Source organism: Sitophilus oryzae, unplaced genomic scaffold, assembly GCF_002938485.1.
Source record: "Sitophilus oryzae breed Bouriz unplaced genomic scaffold, Soryzae_2.0 scaffold_1396_pilon_pilon, whole genome shotgun sequence".
NCBI lineage: Eukaryota > Metazoa > Arthropoda > Insecta > Coleoptera > Curculionidae > Sitophilus > Sitophilus oryzae.
The window spans coordinates 10,831,674-10,853,924 of record NW_022146055.1 but is presented as its reverse complement, the minus strand read 5'-3'; the positions used below and the strand labels follow the sequence as shown (position 1 = coordinate 10,853,924).

At 33.1% G+C, this 22,251-nt stretch overlaps 1 protein-coding gene across 2 annotated transcripts; it reads left to right on the top strand.

Moving 5' to 3' along the window:
* The first annotated feature begins 2,952 nt into the window (after positions 1-2,952).
* Positions 2,953-20,885, top strand: LOC115876037. Of its 2 annotated transcripts, none has more exons than XM_030891710.1 (6): positions 2,953-3,178; positions 7,348-7,489; positions 8,296-8,397; positions 9,786-9,975; positions 10,359-10,608; positions 20,595-20,876. In XM_030891710.1, the coding sequence occupies exons 1-6, from the start codon at positions 3,143-3,145 to the stop codon at positions 20,811-20,813; spliced, it is 939 nt and encodes a 312-aa protein (XP_030747570.1). In that variant the 5' UTR covers positions 2,953-3,142; the 3' UTR covers positions 20,814-20,876. The 2 variants fall into 2 exon arrangements, with proteins under 2 accessions (XP_030747570.1, XP_030747571.1); XM_030891711.1 differs by having other exon boundaries at positions 2,955-3,178; positions 10,407-10,608; positions 20,595-20,885.
* Positions 20,886-22,251: the final 1,366 nt, after the last annotated feature.

Sequence of the window (22,251 nt, the reverse complement as noted above, 5' to 3'; positions counted from 1 at the left end):
AGGCACTTATAGTTATATTCGAGGAGTGATTATGAATCCATTTGTAATTAGGTAGTTTGGTTAGGTTTTTATGTATTCTTGGTAGCGAATATGAAACCAAACGTAACGTAAGTGCTTAGCGACGAATTTTAAGTAACTAAAATCCAACGTAATATGGCGTTGGTAATTGGTAGAATTACATTCCCTATTAGGTCAGATACCGACGTCGAGGCGACCCGAATCTGTATTCCCCATTTAGGTGCAAATAAGGGTTGTCAGGCGGTCGAACCGACGTTGGTACCCGACGTCGGGTTTATTGAACGCGACGTATGCCCGACGTTAGGTAACGTCCAAATGCTACTTGGGCTGCTGACAATTAGTCTCCGTTGGATAAAAATAACTATTTTATTTTGTAGATTTTCTTAGGACCCGTAGGACTTTTTTGAAAAGATAAATCTAGAGGGATAGACAGTTTTATATCTTTAAGACCACTTTTTTATGTCTAATAAAAATTGATTTATTTTATTACGTTTTTATAAAAATTGGATATACCATATTATGATAAAATGTATGAGACACGCTTGATAAAAATATTTTTTAGTCATATGGTATATTTCGCTAAAAGACAATGAAATTTTAATTAGTACTATTATTAGTTTATGTCATTAAAGCGATTTATATAATGAGATGGCATTTTTATTTCAACGGCTAAATCGTAAAAATACAACACAAAAAATGTGTTCGTTCTTTTCTCGCTCTGCATTTGATTTGTACGAAAAACAAAACTGTTGTTTTACAACAACGTCAACGACGAACAATACTCCAAGACTGGTTTTTAAACTTGCAAGAATTTACCAGTGGCAGCGTTGCAATTTATTGACCAAAGACTAGAGATGGTATTTTAAAAGAGTCGGATCCGCAGTTACATCAAGCTTCTTGGACCTGCATCCCGGATCTAGTTCCGCCCATGATACAAAGAATACAAGATATGATATTGCGCAGGTTGGTCACTACGTCACAGGTGATAAACGGCACCATTGGTCGGCAAACTTTGCACGCCAATTTCAAATTTAAGTCATTTTCAAAATGAATAGGGCTATTACACACTTTAGTACGAAATAGAAAAATATTTAAGTCATTAAAAAGATTTAAGTTTTTTAAAAGATTTAAGTTTTTTTAGAAAACATTTAAGTCATTAAAAAAGATTTAAATCTTTTTTTAACGATTTAAGTCATTTTACAAAAGACTTAAATCTTTTAAAATATTTAAGTCTTTTATGAGGTTTAAGCCTTTTTAGAAAAGATTTTAGTCTTATTTTCATATATTTTTATCGTCAATTTTTAACAGCGGCATCAAATATGTTTTTACCACCTTTAGTTTCATAAAAAGTAGCAACTACTGTGAAAACCGTATCTTTGTACCGCTGCTCATAAACGAGAAACCTTGTAAAACACACAAAAATGGGACAACCTGTACAAAGTACCACGAAATTAACATTTAAATTAACATTTAAAAAATGGGTATTTAAATTGAATAACAGAAACAACTACTTCTTGCCTTGTACAATATATTCACGATAGACTGGAAAATAAAGAGTTGGTCGTGGGTTTGTTTTTTCATCTTTCTCGAGCTTTCGATAGTTTGGACTTCGAGTTTATTATGGAGAAAGTGCAAGCAGTAGGTTTAAGAGGAAACCTTGCTGGTTGGATAAGATCGTATTTAAGCAATAGAGACCTCGTTGTAAAAATAAATGAAGTAAAATCTTCCAGTTTTGTTATAGAGTCCGGTGTTCCCCAAGGCAGTGTCCTGGGACCGTTGCTGTTTTTGATTTTTATTAACCACCTACCTGACTACATAACAACAGGTCGGGTGTTTTTGTATGCCGATGATATTTCGGTAATGTTGTCAGCAAAGACAGAAAACGAATTATATAATAAGTCAAAATGGTTATACAACAATTTAGCGCATGGTGCAATAGAAATAAGTTAGTGATAAACCATTCTAAAACTGTGTGTTCATTTCTATTTTAGTCAAAATCCAATACAAGAAAATTATTTATAAGTCTAGATAAAAATGTTGTTATTAAACCAGAAAAAACTGTAAAATTTTTGGGAACTACACTTAATGAAACTTTGAGCTGGTCAGATCAAATAGAAATTGTGTGCAAGAAATTAAATAAGGGTTATTATACGCACTCCTCAATTTGAGAGACTCGGTTAATGAAGAGGGTCTTTTCAGTGCATACTACGCACTGATATACTCCGCTATGTCCTATAATATAGCAGTTCACGGTTGTGCAACTGGCAGCCAAAGAGTTTTTATTGCCCAAAAGCGGGTACTCCGCTTAATGTACGGTTTGACACCCTTGCAATCGTGCAGAAGTATTTTTAAAGAAAAAAGATATTAACGTTTATATCCATATATCTCCTAAGCATTCTATATTATGCATTCAAAAACAGAAACTCCTATGAAACGATTGCTGACGTCCATGACTATGGAACTAGAAACAGGGAACTGTTCTGTATCGGCAAAGTATCGTATAGCCGGCATAAGAAATCTCCTTCGTTTGCCAGTAAACATTTTTTTAATATGCTACCATGTGAAGAGCGTAATATTACCAGTTTTCAAGTATTTAGAAAAACAATTAAAGAAATTTTAATTCAACATTGTTTTTATAGCATTTCTGAATTTATGGACTATTTTAATAAATAATTTTTTACTTTTATACATTTAGTGTTTATACATATTTTATGTCTTGTTTGTATTTATTTAATCTTAGATTCATTTTTTTATATCTTCCTTTTATTTGACATATCCAAATTCAGTGTATATTGATCATATTTGTGGATAAATAAATATATATTATTATTAATATTATTAAGATTTCGATAAAATACGAGTAAAAAATTGTAATGCGCTGCCACTGCCATTACCTTTCTCGGTCTCCTGCTGTACGTGTATGTCTTCCTAAAGTCGTATGTATACGTATTTTGTCAATCGAAATTCAGGTTTCACAGAAATGGCCCGCTTAATGTCAATAATATAGAAATTCGACCGAGTGTTTCAGATAGGAAACCGGTACATAAATGTGATTTTTATGATATTTTTGCTGTGATATTAGTGATTTGTTTTTAAATTTAGAAGCAACATAGTTTTTAACGAGATGTATATTGTTTTAAGTGTTATTTGTTTAATTGGGGTACGTACCTATTTGTATTATGCCGTTACCTTAATTTATTCTTACTTGAATTTAATTATTGTATGAAATTGAATTCTTATTTGAACAGCAATAAAATATTTTACTGTAAAATTAAGTTCTCGTATTAAGTATGGATAATGATGGTTGTATGATATTTTCCAAATAACTTTGTTTTATTTGTATAAAATTCTCTCAAATTATAAGTAGTACCAGATCTCTTTTTAAATTAACAAAGGTACATTTTTATAAGAACATTATTAATAACAGTACATATTTAATTAATTATTTATTTATTTACTTATCCATTTAAAATACACAACACATACACAAGTAAATATACATATCTACATACAGTAAGAAATATAGAACTGATAAAAGATACAAAATATAACATTAAAAATGTAGTACTGTCAATCTGGCAACAAAAAAAGTTAACTCAGTTAAAAAAATGGTTTCGCCAGGAAAAATGCAAAAACTGCGTTTGGCTAACTTTGGCGCCCTCTAACTTTGTCCCCGTAGGTTTTAGAGGTTTGTTACTTAGAAATGAAAATGTAGAGAATTTAATTCTCTACATCTACAAGTGCCACAAAATTTTCTTTAGGACTTACGGTTCAGCCAAAAAATCGGATCTAATTTTTTTGAGTTTCTCAAATACGGAAGGGTGGGTGGATACGAATTTTCGAATTTAAGGTTTTCCAGTGGACCACTTACAACTGGCAAAGTATGAGAGCGGGGGTAATTTGATGGGAGTTAAAGTGCCAGATTGACTGTACTAATTATAATGATCACCAAAATTTGTCACTGGAAGTACGATATTATTAATAAAAGAAAAAGACTAGACTAGACTAAAAGACCGAGGGTAAAATTTAGGTCCCGAGGGCCGAGGGTATTTAGCCATATGTTGTTCCATTTTAAAACGATGTAAATGTTATGCATTTATTTTTTAATCTGCCGGCATTTTTTTATTAACGCTGCTGGTAGGAAATTTGTTGCCAGGTTACTATTGTATTGGAAAACCTGTTTATACATTGACGGTTTTTTGTCAATAGAATTCAGTTGTTTTGTCAAAAAAAAACGCCTTTTGCATGAATTCGCACAGGTTCGAGTACGTTTCTATTAAAATGGAAGAAATATTTTAAAAAAACTGAAGAAGCACGACAAGTGTTACTTCCGCGCCTAAAGGTGAATTCAATATTCACCAAAAGGAATATAAAAATACATTCAGTGGCTGGGACAGAAAATATTGAAGTAGCGGATATGTCGATAAAACTGTTCTCTTGTAAATTTATTATATGCGACGTTAATGATCTAAATAAATTATTAGAGTAGTTAGATGTGTGTCCATTTTCATTTTATATTATTACTGAAAATCTCTCTATTGTATTGCATGGTTGTTACTAGGGTTTCCGGAACCGGAGCTGTTTTTCGGAACCGGGAATTCCGGTACAGGAACCGGGATTTTCCATTTTTTTCGGTATTTTCGGTACGGACTAATTTTTGTTCAATTATTATTTTGTGGTGCAATTCATCAATCAGAAAGCAAAGGATGGGCGTTCAAAGTAAAATGTATAAAAAAATTGAGATTTTTAATAAAAAATAATATCAAATTATTAAGTAATCAGTCAGGAAAAAATTAACATGAACACAAGTAAAGAAAAAAGTATAGGTAACTTAAATTTCACAGCAATCAATATAAACCAACTTCAGTGAATTTGAAACAAAAGCCCTAAAATATTGTATTAAAAATGTAAATATCTATTAAAACATAACATAATAAATATTATAGGAACTTCAAAGCAGAACAGCAAGAGCAATAAGAAATAGCATCATTACTTATTTTCTTATTTAGAAGAGTTTGATTTCGACCGCTCGAAAGTATCAAAGGACGTAACAAAAAATAATTTTATAATTATTATTACCGAGGCCCGGTTCTCTGATGGCCAAAAAGATCTGAACCTTGGTAGTATTAATTAGAGTTTTTCCGGAACCGTACTAAAATATTTTTGTTCAATGATTGTGTAGTTCGTCAATTAGCAAGCAAGGGATGGTTCTCAAAAGTAGAACCGATAAAAAATTGAGTTTCAAATGGAAATAATATCAAATTATTAAGTCATGAAAAAGTAGACATGAACACAAATAATGAACACAAGCGAAAAAAAAAGAAAACACATAGGTAGCTCAAAAATTACATCAAACAACATCAACCAACCTCGAAACCAACTTAACTAAATTTGAAAAAAAAAACTTTTTTTTCAAAGTTAAGTTAAGTATGTTTAGTTAAGTTAAAACATTTTCAATTAAAGATGCAAATGCCTATAAAAACATAACACAAAAAATGTAACTAATACATTCAACAATATTATACTAAATAATAAAATAACATATATTGAAACTTCAATAATTGCTAATAAACATTATAGAAATTTCAAAATAACTTCAGAAGTAAGAACGGTTAAGAGATAGCATCACTAATTAATTAGAAGAGTTTGATTTCGACCGCTAGAAAGTATCAAAAGTCTTTCGCACGTTAACAAAACATATGTTTTTAATTATTATTACCGAGTCCCGAAAGTACCGAAAGAACCGGGAATTAATACTTTCGAGTTCCGGTTCTTTGATGTCTCAAAAGAACTGGGGATTTCCGGTTCTTTCAGTACTGGGATTTCCCGGATCTGAACCATTAACTCCTACAAATTATAGGAGTTAATGTCTGAACCCTAGTTGTTACCCATAAAAAGTAGAAGAAATAATGGCATCTTAGTATCCGTTAATAATGTCCCATTGGAGTTATGACTCTATTTCTGGTTAGTGTACCCAAGACAATATAAACTCATATTAATTAAGAAAGATGACTTAAAAGATGTCTAATTTACGTATGTTTATGGGCTGAAATTTAATAAAAACGGAATTAAAAAGATAAAAGAAAAAATTCGCTGAATGATATAATTGTTCATTGTTACAAAAATATCCATTAACAAATATAAAATAACAAAAATGATAAATATATCCCAAATACTTTATTTTGAAAACACACTGCATGTAAACAGATTTTTCATTAATCAAACTGAAAACTCAGTACCATTAAAAAGTGTTTTGCTTATCATGTAGTTCAATATATTTATGTTTACTAAACTGATATTTTTATGTTTTTGATAAATAATAATAACAAAGAAAATAAATTTCAAGATATTTAGAATAACAAATATCTTGAAATTTATTTTCTTTGTTATTTATATAATAATAGCTCCCGTATATAGCGTTTAACGCCTTGGGCGTAGCAAGGTACAGCTTGCCAGACTAGAGCCACAGAATATCTAGCTACGCGTAGCTAGATATTCTGTGCTAGAGCCGTTCGGTATACAAGGAAGGTAATGTAGCTAGCACTACGCTTCAACCGCCTATTATTATCTCAGGATGGTGAATCCCAAGTACTCATTTAAGGCTGAGCCGACCTAGGTACCCAACTATTTTTATTTTAATAAAAATAGTCGGCTGATGCAATGCCGTGTGTGGGAATCGAACAAACTACCTTGAACCTTCTTTGTTATTTAATCTATTTTATTGGTTTATAAACAATATTGTTAATTTTTGTTAACTGGACTATTTTATTTTGTTTTCGATTGATATTAGAGCCCATTCTAATTTTTAATTTTCAAATATCTATAAAATATGTGCAACTATAAAATTGAAAGGGGGGATTTTGTAAACAAACATATTTAATTTAAGAAGCCTAGAGATGACATACTTACATTTAAATGCCTTTCATATTTCTTATATAGGTTCTATAAATTTAAAAGAAACTTGTTTGTAAAATGATACAAGAAATAGAAACAAATAAGGGTCAACCGCATGCCAAACTGAGTAACTAGGTTAAGTTTTATCTATTGTTTTCCTCTTTCTTTTCCATTCTTCTCCATAAATTTAAATGCTCCTATTTTCTCTAATCGCTTATCGATATAAATATATCAAATAACAACAGCTTTATAGATTAGGCAACAGAGGTCATTTAACAAAAAGATTAAATAAAAAAGATCCTTATAAACAAAAACTATTCTACTAAATAAAATGTATCCGAACGTGTTATAAGAACTAGTTAGTAAAAACTAATAGCTCATTAAGTTGATTGAATTCCGTTATTTTTACATTAACAAATATTGATTTCGTTTCAGTTATCTAATGGAGAGGTAATATTACGAGGGCCTCCAAGGGTAGAAACAAATCCAAAATTTTCCAGCTCTTATATTCCTGCAGCTATGCAGATAATTGCACACGATACAGAGTTGATGAAGTATGTTATTAAACCAGTACAAGGTAAAATATATAAAATTATAAAACTAAGGCTAGTTTATTGGCGTATTCAATTGTTTTTTTGCCACTTCCCGTTTTACCGGAAATACATCTTTTGATTTTTAAATGACACCCTCGGTATATTTTTACTTTATTCGATAGAAAATGATACTCTGAGTAGAATGATTTGGTTTTTTTGACATTGACATGTTTTTTGAAATTTTCGCTTAAAAAATCGTATTTTAAATTTCAATCTAGAGTGCCATGGCTGTGTTAAAAACACTAATTTTTAATCAAAGAGCCTTGGAAAAATAGATTTGAGCGTCTAATGTTTTTCGTGTCTTGTCCTGACCGGTTAAAAAATGCCCAAATCGTATTTTTAATCACATCTCAATTTTTTTCAAATGGAAAAAGAGTGACTCGTTAACATATTTGGAAAAAGCATTTTTTACGAATAATTTGGTACCACACACTTCATATTTCGAGTCAAATTGTCGTTATGAACTGCATGTTACAATTTCGAATAAACCATATGCGAAAATGTCAAAAGTTGACATATAATATGTCATTCTATTCAGAGTGTCATTTTCTACCTATTAAAATAAAAAAATACCGAGGGTTTCATTTAAAATTCAAAAGTTGTAGTCATTTCCGGTGAAACACGAAGTGAACAAAAATAAGTAGATACCAAATCTCGTTTTTTTATCTAAAAAAAAATAAAAAAGTTTTAGGGGTGAGCCACTTTTGAGATGCACCTGGTATAGTAATATGTTATTGCGTTCTAAATTTCTAAATCATATAAGTAACAAATGATACTTTCTTGATCTTAGGAACATCAACTACAACATCCACTACAATAAGACCAACGCCTTCACATAAACCAGGCATTTTTGCACCTGAAAATCCGGTGGGATCTACATCTTTAAGCAGCAGTAAGTACATTATCAAACAACTTATTATTAATATACAAGGTGTAAATGAAGAATCGTGAAACATTGTAGAAACAATTGCTTCTTTGATTTTTAAAGATTTATTGCTTTTCTACTACAAAGGAAAGTAACTAAACATGGTGAAACATAATAACAAAAAAATTAATTTTTCATAAACGATTTATGCTAGGAAGTTGATAAAATGGTGTATGGAAATCACTAATCACATCCCGTCTTTAGGAATGGAACAAAATTTAACTATGAAAAAAGTTAAATTCAATAACCTTACAAAAATGCTCACTGAATTCATAAATAAACAAAAGCCATCTTAAACTACAATTTATCTGATAATATGAGAATATGAGCATTATGACATTACATTTATGGGCTAGTGTGTCTGTGATTTTTGGGTTACTCTACATACATAATATTGTATAAACTTTATAGAAAAGCGCCAAATTAAAAAAATTATACTCTCATTATTTTTAGCCGACCATACCAATAGGTATCGTAGGCTATTAAGATCGGCAAAAAAAGTTTTTTTAATTTCACTCAAAATGAATTATTTGGATTATAAATGACCTAAATACAAAATATTTTCATGGTGTCTGTCTGTCTGTCTGCCTGTCCGTCTATCCGTCTGTAACACGATAACTCAAAAACCGCTGAACCGATTTTAACCAAATTTGGCACAAAATCTGGAATCTGGCCATTAGTGTTTTTGGTGGGGGTGGGGGGTTGGTAAGGGGGTATGGGAGGGGTTAAAAATTTAAAAAAATCGTAACTCCAAAATTACAGTAGCTAGCGAAACGCGGTTTTCAAATTAAGATTAGGAATAATATTTGCAACAATATTTGTAATAGCATCAAAATCAGTCAAAGTCGCAGTTTTCGAGATATTAACATATTTTAGTATGGGCGGCTATACGTGCCTCCCGGCGCCAATTTTTTTTTGTACTTTCGCTAATTTTTTTGCACCTATTTATTTATATCTTGTATACAATCATCGGTAAAATCTGAAACTTTTAATATAATAATTTACAATTTACTTTAAATAAACACCTTAATATAAATGTACCCTGCCTGCAAGCGAAACCTTGGGTCGGCGTTTACATGTTTGGAGTGAATCGCTATGGCAATCTAGTAAGTCAGGGAGAGCAAAAATACGAAGTATTTATTACACTGACGCTAGATTCCATGCGCTTGGGAAAATACTTGCCTTCTGTCTTTATTCAGTACATCTTATTTTACTAAGCGTGTTGACCGTACTCTTCGTACACACGAACATCGGCACCCAAAACCAGAAATGCCGTCGTTTTTATTTTTCATCAAAATTATTCTATTTTATACACACTTAGAATTACTACGAATAACTTTGATTTAATTTTGCAGAAGATTTGTATGATGAATATGTGAACCGACAGCGGCAGCCTAGTGGTCCAAATTATTTTGACAGGTACGACACTCTGATGAACATTTACACTCAGCAGGGCAGGACCTTTAGTCAATCAGAAGATATTCCCACCGATATTGATAATTATTTGGGTAAAGGATTTGGGGATGTTATTCGTTTAGCCAACAGGTGAATATTTTTATATAAGTATTAATTTTGTTGCTTTATTTATTTTAAAATATAATACAATATAATGAAGTGCTTGATTATATTTCAATAATACAAGTGAGGGGGTTGAGAATCAAAACTCGTCTTTTCCATTTTTTGGTAATTTTGAGAAAATATATATATACCCTAATATTGGCCACCCTGCCAATAATAATTAGTAAAAATTTTGTGGCATAACTCATTCTATCCTGTATAATTTACACGTTAAAGTCGTTCATTTGTTCTAAAACTAATCTTATCCAAAATCTTATCCGTTGGTAACAAAACTTGTTATAGAAAAATTACCAAAAATGGAGAAGACGAGTTTTGATACTCAACCCCTAAAGTATAACTTTTGTTTTTAGAATAGATGATGATAAACTCAACCCCTCAAGTATAAATTTTGTTTTTAGAATAGATGATGATAAACCCAATTCCATAGAAGACTACCAAGTATTAGAATTCTCGAGAGATTTTGAGGATCCTGACTCCCATTTCAGATATGAGCTACTCCGTCAAAAAAAAGTTCCTCCTACAAAAGCCTATGTTAGCTTGTTAGCATTATACGATCTCCTGAACAAAGAGTCGAAAAGACTAATGCTGAACAAATTTGCGGTAAGATGAATGTTAATACTAATTTGCATAGAACAATTTTGATTAAGTTTGTTATATGAAGAATTTAATCTTGTTCCAACAACTAACCACTTTGAATGTGATTCAACATGTGAATGTACTTCGATATCAGACGTACCAAAGTTTATGTCACGAATGGTTGTCGTCTCGGCGCACTCAGTGATGAGGTGTTCTGGTGTTTCCCCATTTTTCCCACAGAATCTGCATTCGCCGTTATTTCTTAGCTTTAATCTACTGAGGTGTTCATTGAAGATGAAGTGACAGTGTCCTGTTAAAAACTCCGTTATAATACTGTTACGTTTTTCGTCGGTTCCGTGTGGATAGAAAGTCACAATTTATTTGAACACTATTTATTTAACACTAATTAACAAAAACAATAACGATAAAAGACTTAAAGAACTATTTATAACTATATTTACAAACTTATTTATCTACCGTATTTATTTAGAGCAAAAACAAGAAGCCTCGACCGTAGCACACTGTAGTTTATTATCGTCTGTCCCTTGCGCACCGGCGCCGGCGTCGGTATATATATAGGCGTGCGACGGAGTCTAGAACGCTCTGGGCGGTGCTGGAGAATTCTTAGCCGCTGTGTTCTCGAATTTCTAGGCTCTTCTAGGTCATATTAAAGCGGGTTTCGCAACACTGCCCCCTCCTTAGATACATGCTCGTCCCGAGATGTACACGGTGAATGAAGGTACTTGCAAAGCTGGCCCCTGGTACATTGAGAAGTCTGGTAGAAATAACAGTCTACAGTTTTCTCGCCTGATCTCAGCTTTGGGTTGTAGCAGCAAACAAGAATCTCGATTCCCGTAAATCTGAACAAGACTTCAATCATGTTCCGGATTGTACGCCAACTCAAACCATCGCGTCCACACACCAGCTTCGGAATGGCTAATCGTGCAATGTTGTTGTTTAGCAGGGCTTCTCTCAGTTCAATCAGGGTCTTCCATAGATTGAGATAAGTCGGCTTACTCGGGGACCATTCCTTGGTGACCAGGTAGAAGATGTGTCTTGCTTGACCATGTGCATTGTCGGTTAGCCTCAAGACGCTTCCAACCTCTGGATCCTGTCGGCGTAGTTCTCCGCCACGCCCAAACTTTATCTCTCATTGAACGTCGCAGCGATTCCTCTGGATATCCGCAAATCTCGGGCCACACAATGAGCGAGCGAATAATCAGGAGGCACGGAAAAGAGGTCTCGTTGATCTTCTTTGGTTACACCATAGCGAGCCTTCTCACTGCTGTTGTATCGGGCCATGAAATCGTCAAAGGACATCTCCGAATCAGGGGGATCAAAGCTGCAGGTTCTCACGGTCCCAGCACGATCTTCTATTTCGCCTTGGTAGGGGCTCAAACGGTTGAAATGGACTACCCTCGGTTTTCCTTTTGGCAATTTTCTGATACGGTATACGACGTCATTAATTCTATCCATGACTTCGTATGGCCCTTCCCACGAGGATTGTAGCTTCGGAGATAACCCACGACGTCTCTGCGGGTTATATAGCCACACCAACTTCCCTGGTTGGTATCCTCCATGCTCAGCTTGAATGTCGTAGTGTTCCTTCATTCGGTCACTAGCACTTTGAATATTTAGGCGGACTCTCTGATGAATGTCGTCCATCCTTTGACGTAGTGTGTGGACATAATCTTCTCCGGCGACTTCTTCTCCCGGTCGGCAACCAAATTTCAGATCACAGGGTAGGCGCACTTCCCGTCCCATAACGATGCTGGCTGGAGTTTGCCCTGTAGATTCTTGGACGGATGAACGGTAGGCCAACAGGAACAGGTGAAGAAATTTGTCCCAGTCTCTTTGGTGGTCAGAGACTACTTTGGCCAGATAACGGTTGATAGTTCTGTTCATGCGTTCAACCATCCCATCGGATTGTGGATGTAGAGCAGTCGTCCTGGTCTTGCGGATGTTCAGGACTTCACAGACGCCTTGGAACAGATTGGACTCAAAGTTTCTTCCCTGATCTGAATGAAGCTCCATGGGAACACCAAACCTGCAGATCCATTCTTTAACAAGGGCATCAGACGTGGACGCTTCTTGATCTGCTTTAACTGCTTCAGCAGTTCCACTGCTTTAACTACTGCTAGTAATTCTCGTCTGGTTACACAGTAGTTCCTTTCCGGTTTTGACAAGGTCTTACTAAAATAACCAATGACTTTTTCTTGACCATCCTGGATCTGAGACAGAACAGCGCTTAACGCAACATTGCTAGCGTCGGTATCCAATATAAGGTTTCCGTTGCCAAGAGGGTAGCTAAGTATGGGCGCACTAGTCAGGGCCTTCTTCAATTTTCGCAATGTCTCGTCAGAATCTGAGTCCCAAGAGAAACGCCTCTCGCCTTCGGTAAGTCTGGTCAATGGTTTTGCGATGGTGGCGAAACCCTGTACATAGCGGCGATAGTATGTGCATAGTCCCAAAAAGCTTCGTAGTTCATGTTTATCTTTAGGTATTGGCCACTCTTCCACTGTCTTGGTCTTCTGTGGATCTACCGCAACTCCTTGGGAGGAGACTACATGTCCCAAGTAGTGTACCTTTTCTTGACACAGATGACATTTCTTGGGGCTAAGTTTCAAACCAGAGCTCCCTAGTCGCTTGAAAACTTCTTCCAAATTCTTCAGATGATCGTTAAAGGATTTCCCAACCACTATGATGTCATCCAGTTACACTAAACAGGTAGTCCAGGATAGTCCCTTTAACACAGACTCCATTAGTCTCTCAAAGGTAGCTGGCGCGTTGCACAATCCAAAAGGCATGACGGTAAATTGCCACAGTCCGGAGCCCACCGAGAACGCTGTCTTCTCTCTGTTTTTCAGCGCCATGTCGACTTGCCAATATCCACTCTTCAGATCTAACGTAGAGAATATCGTTGACCCCGCCAGCATGTCTAGAGTATCGTCTATCCTCGGCAGGGGATAACTATCCTTCTTGGTAACATTATTGAGCTGCCGATAATCAACACAGAACCTGGTGGTATGTGTTGATTAGCCTCTTTCTTCTTTACTAGTACTACCGGCGATGTCCACGGGCTGTTAGATGGTTCGATGACACCCTCTTCTTTCATTTCAGTTCGGACACTTTCAAGTCTTTCAACAATTTTTTCAGAGCCATGGTTAGTCTTTTTATTCTTCTAGTCTATCACACATCCCACAGCTGACACCGATTGTTACGTTTTTCGTCGGTTCCGTGTGGATAGAAAGTCACAATTTATTTGAACACAATAGTGTTAAATAAATATATTTAACACTAATTAACAAAAACAATAACGATAAAAGACTTAAAGAACTATTTATAACTATATTTACAAACTTATTTATCTACCGTATTTATTTAGAGCAAAAACAAGAATCCTCGACCGTAGCACACTGTAGTTTATTATCGTCTGTCCCTTGCGCACCGGCGCACAGTGGAACGAGCTTATGGGAGCGGTTGGACATGAGGTTTTCTTCTCAACACTTTTAATCCAAAGGACGAAAAAATGATTTTTATATACCGTAATAATGTATAAACAGAACAATTTTAAATTTTAATGAAAGAAAGTGGTTGACTCATTACAAACCATCTACAGGGTGACCTAAAAATATAGTATGTTTTGGAAAAATCTTAGAATTTTTAAATGCTAATAAACTTTGCCAAACTGTCGTGAAATGTTTTAGTTTTGATTCTTTTAAAAAGAAATATCTTTAGATTTTACCACTGAAATCTAGGACTACTGATACCGTATTATAAAAATATGACGCATATATTTATGTGTATATTTATGTGTATATGGTGCACTGCTTATATTTTCCTATTTAATATAATTTTGCTAATATCTTCGGTTTGAAAGAAGATATCAAGATGCGGTTTTCACTGACCTTTTAAGCTTTCGTTACTCTTTACTGTCAGCTAAAATTACATATACCATCGCATTTAATTTTTTTGAAAAAACGCTCAATGTTTGTTAAATTGTAAGACAGCGCCCCCTAGCGTCTACGTTCAAAAGCTTACTATTATTGTTTATATGGTATAATATGGAGAAGGCAAAATTGTGTAAAAACTCCATTTTCTTATTTTTCTATAGCAGTTGCACCCTCTAGCGGCCATTCTACAAACTTGAAAATAATTTCCAGCAATTTCTCATAGCCTCTTTAGTTATGAATATTTTTTTCCGCAGGCCTCACAGCTAATACTTTCCGAGATATAGCCGAGAGCTATTCTTAGTAGGACACCCTGTACACTAACTTTATTATAAGCAAAGAATATAACAGTAAATCTACGCACTAGAATATTTTTAACACAAACAAAAAAGCTGAACGCTGCACTTTAACCCTTTTTCTTTTTCCAATAGTTTATAAGTTTTCCATATATTTGTAGCACCCTGTATCTGTTTTTGATTTAAGCGTCATTTTGTATTTATCCAATTAATAATTAAATATTAATAAATTTATAAGAAAATAAAGATAATTTGACTCTTGATAAAGATAATTTGATTTATTGGAATTGAAAAGGTTTTTGATTTTAGTATAGCATGTATTAGTAATATATTAAATGGAAATTTTTAGAGGGGGCAAGCTGGGGCAAGATATTAAATTAGTTTCGTTATTAGAAAGGCTTAATCTACCTTGTGACATATATAAAGTATTGGCCAACTTTGGCCATTTTTTTTATTTTTCTACATACATATTTTTTTGGTACTAAATCTAGTATTTAGTAAAAAAAAATGTTTATGTGTCTCTTATATACAATAATTGTTCTCCCAAACTTTTGTGACTATATATATCTTTTACTTTAAAGTGAAAACAATCGTTTGCACTAATATATGTATGGTTAAAAAAATTATTAATGTCTTTGCCACTTTTTATAAAACTAGGTTGTTTCACAAGAAATGAATACCATAATTAAGTCAGTGTAATATCTTCATTTGAAACTTTTCAAACAGACATATAATTAAAAATATTTTTTTGAGTTGGATAAAATATAACGGTCTGGACTTTAAGTAATTAAAATCTTCTACCAAAATTATTTAATTTAAAATTTTATTTTTAAGTCAATGTCCAACATTTTATATTGTGTCTTTCCACCGTGCGGCGCGCGGCGTCGGTATATTATATAGGCGTGCGACGGAGTCTAGAACGCTCTGGGCGGTGCTGGAGAACTCTTAGCCGCTGTGTTCTCGAATTTCTAGACTCTTCTAGGTCATATTAAAGCGGGACTGGTTTCGCAACAATACGAAGATTGTTCTTACTTAAATCAAGGAAAATCTTCTGAGAAATTCATTTGGAAAATTGCCCATAACTTTTGTATTTCGCGGAATAATAAAATTCTGTAAAAACGTTCTTGATGCACTTTTTTAAGTACAATCCAGTGGCGTAGTCAGTTTTTTTCTATACTTGCTCTTTTTTGCAGAAATAATAAAAAATATATTTTTTTAAATGGAAATTATAGCTGGCTATGAACTTAAAAAAATGCTGGCGTTTAACCCTTTCCAACGATATAAGTTATAGGTATCTATTTCTAAGAATGAGAGAAATATTAGGTTTTTTATCTTTACATCGAAGCGGGCCTTGATTTTGTGTTGACATTTTTGCCTAATTATTTTCTATCACAATTTAATGTTTTATATTATGCATAATTAAAGACTTTTGAAAAGGTAAATTACCATTATACAGGGTGTTTCAAAACAAATGCGAAAAACTTCAGGGGGTGATTCCTCGTTCAAAATAAAAGGTAGTTTGCTTCATAAACGTTGGGTCAAAAGTCAACCATTAGGGAGATATCGCGGTACAAAGATGGCGGAAAAATAATGTTTTTATTTTTTATCTTGAAAACGAAAAGCGATAGACTAATAAAATTTTATGGAAGCATTACTGTTATGAAAACACACTTTCTGGTAATTTTTTCACTTTTTTAAAATGAGTGGAAGGGGTTGAAATAAACTACCCCTATCATTCTTGTTAACGAAATTTAAAGAAAAATCTTATCAAACACATGCAAAAAAATTAATTTGGATAGTTTAGTTTGTTTAGAAACTTTCTTATCTCTTGTATTTTTTTGATAAAACTCACCGATTTGAAATTAAAAAATAAAATGTAAAGCATTACATGTCAGGACAAAAAACATTTTCTGATAAAGAATCTAGCGGGCTGCTGTAATTTTTTAGAAAAAAATCTAGTCGGCCGCTGTTACTTTTTAGGATGTTCCTAATATTATTTTATTTGACATTACTCTACTGCAATACGATTTTATCTAGATGATTATTATTATCGTTATTATCACTAGATTCTTAATCTAAAAATGTTCTTTGTCCTGACATGTAATGCTTTACATTTTATTTTTTAATTTCAAATCGGTGAGTTTTATCAAAAGAACACAAGAGATAAAAAAGTTTCTAAACAAACTAAACTATCAAAATTAAAGCATTTGCATGTGTTTGATAAGATTTTTCTTTAAATTTCGTTAACAAGAATGATAGGGGTAGTTTATTTCAACCCCTTCCACTCATTTTAAAAAAGTGAAAAAATTACCAGAAAGTGTGTTTTCATAACAGTAATGCTTCCATAAAATTTCATTAATCTATCTCTTTTTGTTTTCAAGATAAAAAATAAAAACATTAATTTTCCGCCATCTTTGTACCGCGATATCTCCCTAATGGTAGACTTTTGACCCAACGTTTATAAAGCAAACTACCCTTTATTTTGAACAAGGAATCACCCCCTAAAGTTTTTCGCATTTGTTTTGAAACACCCTGTATATTAGTATTAGTAATTACAATTACAATTGAAATCGATACAATAAACAAAGAACAAAAAAATTATCAAAAAAAAAAAAATTATCAAAGATATTCAAACTAAGCACCTCCTTGTTGAATACACAATAAACCTCTTTTGCGCACAGAGTTACAACGAGCTGGTGCAGGGGCGGATACAGAAATTTATTTTAGGGGGGGGGCCAAATAAAAAATAATGCAAAATATGCCTTTTAGGGCGCCATTTTTAATCCAAAAGCCTAATATTTAACCCAATTTACAGATTTTAGGGGGGGGCCGGGCCCCATGGGCCCCCCTCTGTATCCGCCACTGAGCTGGCGTAATAAGACCAAAAGCTTTCCTAGTAGCCTTCTGCAATTCTTTTCTCGTCCCAATGTTTCTGCCCTTAAATATAAGGTCTTTTAATTTCCCCCATGAAAAAGTCGAAAAGAGTTAAATCACAGGACCTAGCAGGCTAAAATATGGGGTTCCTTGTTCCAATCAATCCAAATCTCACTAAATTCTCCATTTAATAGTTCAGTTGTAACCCTGGCGTTTTAATTGTAATTGGTAATACTAATATAGAATGTTGATTTACCTTTTCAAAAGTCTTTAATTATGCAGATAAATAATAATATAGAATATTAAATTGTAATAAAAAATAATTCGGCAACTAGGCCAATATAAAATCAAGGCCAGCTTTGATACAAAGATAAAAAATCTAATATTTCTCTTATTCTTAGAAATAGATACCCATAACTTTATATCGTTGGAAAGGGCTAAAAGCCAGCTTTTTTTAAGTTCATAGCCAATTATGTCCATTTAAAAAATTATATTTTTTATTGTAACGTTTTTAGTTCGTTACATGTCTTTGATTATGATATATGATGTCTGGGCACAACCCTGTTATGGTTTGGCACAACCCTGTTATTGCTCTGTGGGAGCGCGCGCTGTCAACATCGCTTCTGTCAATTCTCTGTGATCTAACTTCACTTTTGGTTAGACTGTTTGACCGGTCAGACGCCATTAGTCCCAGTTTTTGAGAAATGGTGGTTATTTAAATCTTGCTGTGTAATCTGAATCAGCTGCCATTTCGAAGCTACAGGGTAGAGTTACGGATGGCCCAACTTGTATTTGTATTTGGCTGGCACGTTGGCGTCCCTTTGCTTTTGGCCTCCAGAATGTCATTTGGAAGAAAGGACAGATTATTTATTATTTATTGAGCTCGGAAGTACTTCGAGGGTCTTACGGACAGACTATTTACAAGGTACGGGCATTATCCAAGGTCCTAGTATTCTCTTGTACCACTGTCTTATGGACGGATGTCCCATGGACAAGTGTCCCCTGTAGGATTGATTTGTCTTCACATAGAGTGCCCCAGCGTGGGTGTGGCTTGAGCCCCGTGCTGCTTCACCCCCATTTCTAAGCCTGGATCGCCGACAGACAGTGCAGAGATGCAAGACCTCCTCGCGCTGCTACTGGTTGAAGCAGGGTTACATTAAAGAACAGCTAAGTGTAATTTTAAGTTCTAGTATTGCATTTAACACCTAAAATGTTTTCAGTCTTAAACAGTAACGTACATTTAAACTATAGCGTACAGACTATATTTAGTGGTTAGATTATTAAGAATATTTATGTCAATGCAGTAGTAAAAGTGTGATTTAGATTTTAGATTTCATAATATCACGCATTGTAATGGTATTACTTTCTATAGACATCATTATTACGCTATACTAATAGATGAATGACGAGATAGATTCTAGAATCTAAGGTTGCAACACATCTGATTGAACACCGTATAAATTTAACAATTTAAATAAAGTAATGCTACTTTTCTTATATTTTCTCTAATGTTACACGCATTGTATTTTCCTTATAGTCTTTACATAGAACGTATTTAATATTATTTACATATATAGTTTTATTCAACAGGTAACCACTATAATAATTATTAAAATTGTACAATGCTATACACCATCAGAATTCGTCACGAATAAATATAGTCATTAGTTTAAGTATTATACAATTGTGTTTTCTTTCTCTGTACATGCCTGGCGCCCAATATCTAGATATCTTTTGTTTATTATTATTGATTAATTTTCTCTCTAGTGAAATACCTTATCCACGACTGCTCTCCGATGAAAAGCTGCCGTTCGCAGTGGTAGTTGTTTTAAAAAACGCTACATTATTATTTCTGACAAAAAGAGCAAGCGTAGAAAAAACTGACTATGCCACTGGATTGTGCTTAAAAAAGTGCTTAAAAAAGTGCATTTTATTATTCCGCGAAATACAAAAGTTATGGACAATTTTCCAAATGGTAAAAAATTCAAAAAGACCCTAAATCTCAGTTGGCAGTGAAAATATCAACAGGCGGCCATTAAACGTGTCTCGGAAATCGAGCCCATGACATCTATGTCGGTTTTGCTCTATCTAGTCAGGAAGTAAGTTTTCTCTGTTAAAACAGACCAATTTCGATCACCCTGTACATCTGATATGTAATCTTACACCATTGTAATAAGAACAACTAGTTCAGAATAGTTAAGGTGAAAAAATCTTATGATCACAAAGGCTATACCTGATGTATTTTAAATGTGTGGCTGACATCTATAACTTTTTTATTCTTTCAGATAAAAAAGAGGAGCTTTTCTATGTTATTATGACTACAAATTTTGATTTTTAAATGTTACCATCGATATTTTTTTACTATATTTGAAAAAAAAAATATAATATTCTGAATAGAATGACATATCATATGTTAACTTTTAACATTTTCAAAAGACGACCAAATCGAATTTTTCATCATAACTCAATTTTTTCAAATGGAATAAGGGTTGCTCATTAGCACATCTAGAAAAAGCATATTTTTAAAAATAGTTTGGTATCAATACTTGGTATTTTGAGTCAGCAGTAGCACTCTAGATTGAATATAGTTCTAATGTTTATTTTTTTTTGGCACAGAAGTGAGTCTGGCAAAACTACCGTTAAATATAATAATTACTTTTAATAATCGTCAAAGAAATTAAAACAACACGCTTTTAAAACTGCCTAAACTCTGTCTTGTTATTAAAGGGTGTCAAAAATATTTAACAAATCAAAAAAAGTGTGTAATAAAAATTTACTATGAGTTTTTATTGAATTCATGAAAATTTTCAAAATGCATGCTTATACGTTTTATATTATAAAGTCTTATATGTAATTGAATTCAATAACTAAATTCTAAATTTACTTTCAGGGTTACCAGCAAGATGTTTTAAAGGATTTAATAGATTTTTCATCCTCTACCGCCAGTTATCAGCTGCTGTCAGTACTGAAGAAAGTGGTCGAAAAAAATGAGATAAAGAAAGCCGATGTTGTGATGAAAATGAAAACGCTAATTACTGATCTAGAAGAGGAAAATAGCTATATTAACTTAGCCCTTAAAGACATACCGCCCTTGGTTTTTGCCCCCTAGTAACAAATCCTACATAATACTACTAACGACTTATTATATTTTTTATATGCTTTTATATATTAAATGTAAAAATTAAAATTGTTTTTTTAACTTATATTAACCCATTTTAATATTTTGGCTATACCTACACTATAAACAAAGTGGCGTAACTTAGGGACATGAAAATGCATAAACAATGCATTCTTATTATGGTTAATTAACAAATGAAAGGATGTTTTAAGGTACATTTCAAAAATAAAAAACAATTGTATCACGTAAAAAATAATAAATTAAAAGAAATCAATGCTGAGATATTTCAAATAAAAATATATACAGGGTGGTCCGAACTGTATTCCGGAAACTTCGGCAGCATATTCTGCAGACAAAAATAAGTAAACAAGTTCGTATAAATGTATGTCCTAAAATACTTAGTTTCGAAGATACAGGGTGTAAAAGTTTCATTTTTATTCCGTTTTTTTCCAAATAATTTCTGAAGTTTGATGAAAATTGGTGTCTGGGAGTTCTTTGACATGAGAAATTTGATTTTGATGTCAATATGACTCCTATTTGTAGGGAGCGCTACCTACATATGTTTCAACTGTTTTGAAGCATAATAACTTTTTGTCCGTACCTGTATAAAACTACTTATCTCTGTAACTTTTTACGTAAAAAATATCTCTTTGTAAAAATCGCTACGAGCAACCGTTCTCAAGATATTTAGAATGAAAATAGTCAATACATGTCATTATTGACAAAAAATAAACATAGTGGAGTAAATAGATATTTGACTGAAATGATAAATTTGGAAACTTTTTATTTTTTAAATTAATCATAATTTTTTTATTTGAAAAATAATGATGATAAAACAGTTTGTGTTGAATTTATGGCACAAAAACATTTCAAATTTACGATTTCAGTCTAATAACTATTTAGTCAACATGTTTAATTTATGTCAATGATGACAGGTATTGATAATTTCGATTCCAAATATCTCGAAAACCATTACTCGTAGCGATTTTTTCCAAGCGGCCTTTTTTATGTAAAAGAAGTTGTAAATGTATATTTTTTTACTCAGTAGTTTTATACAGGTACGGACGAAAAGTTATTACTCTTCAAACCAGTTAAAAAATGTGCAGGTGGCGCCCTCTACTAGTAGGAGTCATATTGACATCAAAATCAAATTTCTCATGTCAAAAAACTCCCAGACACCAATTTTTAACCAAATATTGACGTTACTTCAGAAATTATTTGGAAAAAATGGAAATAAAGATGAAACTTCTACACCCGGTATCTCCGAAACTGAGCATATTAGGACATACATTTATACGAACTTTTTTACCTGTATAAGTACGTAGACGAATAGAGATGTTATTTATATCGAGTATAGTATAAGCAACGGTATAAGACTGAGTCTCATACTCACTATTCGCTGATGTGGTTCGTCAATGCCGCGACTCGG

Excerpts from the sequence above, each read along its gene's own strand:
- LOC115876037 (XM_030891710.1), top strand. The coding sequence starts at position 3,143 with ATGTATATTGTTTTAAGTGTTATTTGTTTAATTGGG. Across the intron at positions 8,398-9,785 it reads ATCTACATCTTTAAGCAGCA|AAGATTTGTATGATGAATAT; the intron begins GTAAGTACATTA and ends TTAATTTTGCAG. Across the intron at positions 9,976-10,358 it reads GTTATTCGTTTAGCCAACAG|AATAGATGATGATAAACTCA; the intron begins GTGAATATTTTT and ends TTTTGTTTTTAG.